General features: G+C 44.8%; 1 protein-coding gene across 1 annotated transcript in view; it reads right to left on the bottom strand.

The window, feature by feature from the left end:
• Positions 1-1,246: 1,246 nt before the first annotated feature.
• The window catches only part of LOC144892395 (uncharacterized), an 11,683-nt gene continuing 10,585 nt past the window's right edge, over positions 1,247-2,344 (bottom strand). Inside the window, exon 5 of the mRNA XM_078778881.1 lies at positions 1,247-1,382. Within this exon, the coding sequence (XP_078635007.1) occupies positions 1,247-1,382 (136 nt within the window). The remainder of the gene's footprint in view (positions 1,383-2,344) is intronic.

The raw sequence follows: 2,344 nt of genomic DNA, 5'->3' as shown, positions 1-2,344 counted from the left end.
TTGCAGGCAGATCTTGTGCGACCTGTAGGAATATTTGGGGGACAGAGCACAGAGAGAGCAGGGGGAACTTGCACTTCAATGCAAAGACTCTAAAAGTCATCCATTTGAATCTGTTCCTCATTAACGTACCATAATCCTTTCACAGTGCGTCGGTTGCTGGCGAAGGAGTTTCTGGGCAAGGGTTAATGTTATGCTGGGGGGGTTGCCACTGCCTTCCCGGCACTCAGGCGAGGAATTTGTTCAGGCAGCCGGCGATAACTCGCCCACTGTTTGTGAAAAGCACCATGGGATTCGGGCTCCGACACATTGATAAATCACCATGACTGCAAAACAACAGGATGATAGTATATAGGCCCAGCTGGGTCTGGATTCGAACCCAGGCCAGACAGATGAGAAGCGAGTGTGGATACCTCGAGGCTATCCTTCCACACCGTTGAATCGGCTCAAGATCACAAAACGAAATGGTGAATAGCAAAAACATGAATGTTTCCAGAACACTTTCTTGTTTGTTTAAATGATTCGAAAAAAAGGAGTTCAACCAGAACTGCACTCGGTGGAGTGAACATACCTCTACGAGGGTGAACAGGTGACGTTTTGTATCCCACTGATAGGCCGGATCTGGATTCGGACCTGAACCAAAATCTAATCGGTTTGTTCTCGTCACAAAACCAACTCATCCACCAAGTTTGGTCCGAATCTGTCCATAACGTTTTGAAATATCATGACGTACATAGTTTTTGGTCCGATCACTCAATAGTGAAGAATCACTTAAAATTGTAGTAGCCGGATCCGGATTTTAACCAAAATCGAACCAATTATTCCTTGTCGCACACCCAACACCCAACGTGTCCACTAAATTCGGCCGAATCCGTCCACAAATTTTTGAGATATCCTGCTCACAGACAAACGGGTGAAAAGAACCTCCGTCCACACAACAGGGATCAGAGCGAAAGGGCTAAATGTAGAATAACAAGTTGTAATTCTACATACGATAATATAACAAATGAGTAAAAAACGATTTTTGTAATAGGGCCGATTTATAATGAATACGAGTTGTAAGATGTATAACAGACCGAGTGCTCGTTCCTTGGAACCTTTGAACGTCGGCGTTCGACGTTGTTACAGCGCCATCTTTCGGATTAATCACAGAACATTTTCAGGAGCACCACCACCCATCATTATATGACGAACAGTTGAAAATAAACAACAGTTTCCAATAACAACGGCGGACCATTATTAGTGAAACTCAATTTATAGGCCCTTTGGCTCGACGGGGACCGGCAAAGGCTTTGGCCTGAAACTTGTCCCGACATGTCCACCACGCGAATACCTTGGGAGTGAAAACATGGACTCCGTGACCAGACATTGGTGTAACCTCCGCTCTTTATTGACCATAGGCAAAATATATACGTACACGTATTTATGTATGTAAATATATATGTATGTAAATATATATGTATGTATGTATGTATGTGTATATATCTATCTATAATTCCAGTAATCTCTGTGTGTTTGTTTGTACGTTTGTACGTTTGTACGTTTGTACGTTTGTACGTTTGTACGTTTGTTTGTTTGTCTGTGACCGCTGTTTCTCGACAACCACGGGTCCGATATACTTTTAACTTGCCAGGTATATTGCTGGGGACCCGAGGATGTGCCTTTTCAAGGTTTCATATTAATCGGACAATTACTTACCGAGCTGTGTCCAAAAAACGATTCAACCAATCAGAGAGCAGCGAACTATCGCGTGTGCCGAACGTGGCGGACACACTCTGCCTCGGATGGCACATTTGAGAGCGTATTCATTTATTTCACGTTTGCAAACTATGTTGGCGCTATGTTGGCGTTAAACTATGTTTAAAACTAATAAAAACCATTTCATGTAAATAGAGGGGGGGGGGGGGGGGGATTGTCACTGTACTCGCACGAGCAGATGGCGGAAGTGCCTGACCGCCAAGTGAAGTCCGAGCAACTCGCGGTCGAAGGTACTGTAACGGCGTTCGGGCGGGCGAAGCTGCCGGCTAAAGAACGCCAGCGGTTGCCAAGCTCCGTTTTAAAACTAATAAAAACCCCGGGGGGATTGTCACTGTACTCGCAAGCCGTTCGCCGTTCGCTTTGGCGTTGCGAATGGACCAAAACATTTCATGCACCAAACCATTTCATGTAAAGCGTTCGCCGTTCGCTTTGGCGTTGCGAATGGACCAAAACATTTCATGGACCAAACCATTTCATGTAAATAGAGGGGGGATATAATTTTAGATATAGATATAGTACGGGCATGCCCTAGTCTATCTATAATCGGGAGATTAAATCAGACGCGGACGTAGCTTCAGGATTTCGATCT

This window comes from Myxine glutinosa, chromosome 1 (assembly GCF_964187855.1).
Source record: "Myxine glutinosa chromosome 1, kmMyxGlut1.1, whole genome shotgun sequence".
In the NCBI taxonomy this organism is placed as follows: Eukaryota; Metazoa; Chordata; class Myxini; order Myxiniformes; family Myxinidae; genus Myxine; species Myxine glutinosa.
This window is presented reverse-complemented; position numbering and strand designations above follow the sequence as displayed.